This window comes from Plectropomus leopardus, unplaced genomic scaffold, assembly GCF_008729295.1.
Source record: "Plectropomus leopardus isolate mb unplaced genomic scaffold, YSFRI_Pleo_2.0 unplaced_scaffold27394, whole genome shotgun sequence".
Lineage (NCBI taxonomy): Eukaryota > Metazoa > Chordata > Actinopteri > Perciformes > Serranidae > Plectropomus > Plectropomus leopardus.
The window spans coordinates 1-1,230 of NW_024629817.1; the positions used below are offsets into that span (position 1 = coordinate 1).

General features: G+C 44.1%; 1 protein-coding gene across 1 annotated transcript; it reads right to left on the reverse strand.

Moving 5' to 3' along the window:
- Positions 1–3: 3 nt before the first annotated feature.
- On the reverse strand, positions 4–1,226 carry LOC121937760 (GTPase IMAP family member 4-like; the record flags this gene model as incomplete). Its single annotated transcript, XM_042481082.1, has 2 exons — positions 4–783; positions 932–1,226. Coding segments are annotated over 2 exons (1,075 nt in total), but the record flags the coding sequence as incomplete, so codon positions are not given.
- Positions 1,227–1,230: the final 4 nt, after the last annotated feature.

Consider the following 1,230-nt stretch of genomic DNA (forward strand, 5'->3'; position numbering starts at 1 on the left):
GTTTTTCTCTCAGTTGTCTCTCCTTTTCAATTTCTGCTCTCTGTTCATCCATTCTGCTTTTCACCTCTTGCATTTCTTCCTCGTGTTTTCTTCCCATTTCCTCTCTCTGTCTCTCCATCTCGTCTTCCTTCTCCTTCAGGATCCTCCCAACGTCTGCTTCATGCAGCATCTCATTAGTGTAGCAGCTGCCTCCATTTGTCTTCACCATGGAGTTAATCTTGGTTATCAGCTCTCTGACTTGTGTCCGGTTACCTTCATCATAGTTATTGAACACATGGTATCTTCCTCCACAGTCAGCAATCAGCTTCTTACAGGAATCGTCACATTTCTTTTCTATGTATTCTTCAATGGACACTTCATCAGTTTCCAGTGAATCTCCTCCAGTGAAAAGAATGATGGTGAAGTTTTCAGAATTCTTCCCAAAGACTTCCTTGATTAATTTTAATGTCTCCTTCTCTTCTGGTGCGAATCTGCCGATTTGTAACACCAACAGGAAGACATGTGGTCCTGGAGCCAGAAGACCGATGCATTTCGACAGCTCCTCAGTGACTTCCTCCTGGCTCAAACTACTGTCCAACAGACCAGGAGTGTCGACCACAACAACAGGACGACCGTCCACCTCCCCCGATGCTTTCTGACAGCGTTTGATGTCTGATTTAAGGCTTGATTCAGCTTCAAACTCTTCCCTTCCCAGAATGGTGTTTCCTGAAGAGCTCTTTCCACAGCCGGTCTCCCCGAACAGCACAATCCTGAGACACTCTGGACTCTGCTTCTCAGCATCACCTGTGAAATAAAAACACTTTGAGTTACTTTATATGCAGACAGAGCAGTATAAACTGCATGGTGTTATGTGCAGCGGGTTTAAGACACAGAAAAAAGGACTATTATTTAACAGATTTTATATTTAAAACTTGAAATTCACAGTACTTACAGCTGACTGTGCTTTTTGATCTCAGGTCTCTCAGTTCAACCTGAAGTGTGCTGATCTTTTCTCTTTGAGCATGTGCGTATGTTTCTGTTGTGTAGCCGTGTGGTTCGTCTTCATTGGGTCTCAGTTTCATCTTTTCCACAGCATCCAGCAGCTCTGGGATCTGCTGCTGGTCCTTGATGTTGAGAACAACATATCTTCCTCCACAGCTCTCACAGAGCTCCTGGATGTCTCTGCTTTCTTTTACAAAGTTATCAACAGCTGGAGCTGTAGGATCTGACTCCACAGTGAACAGAATCAAG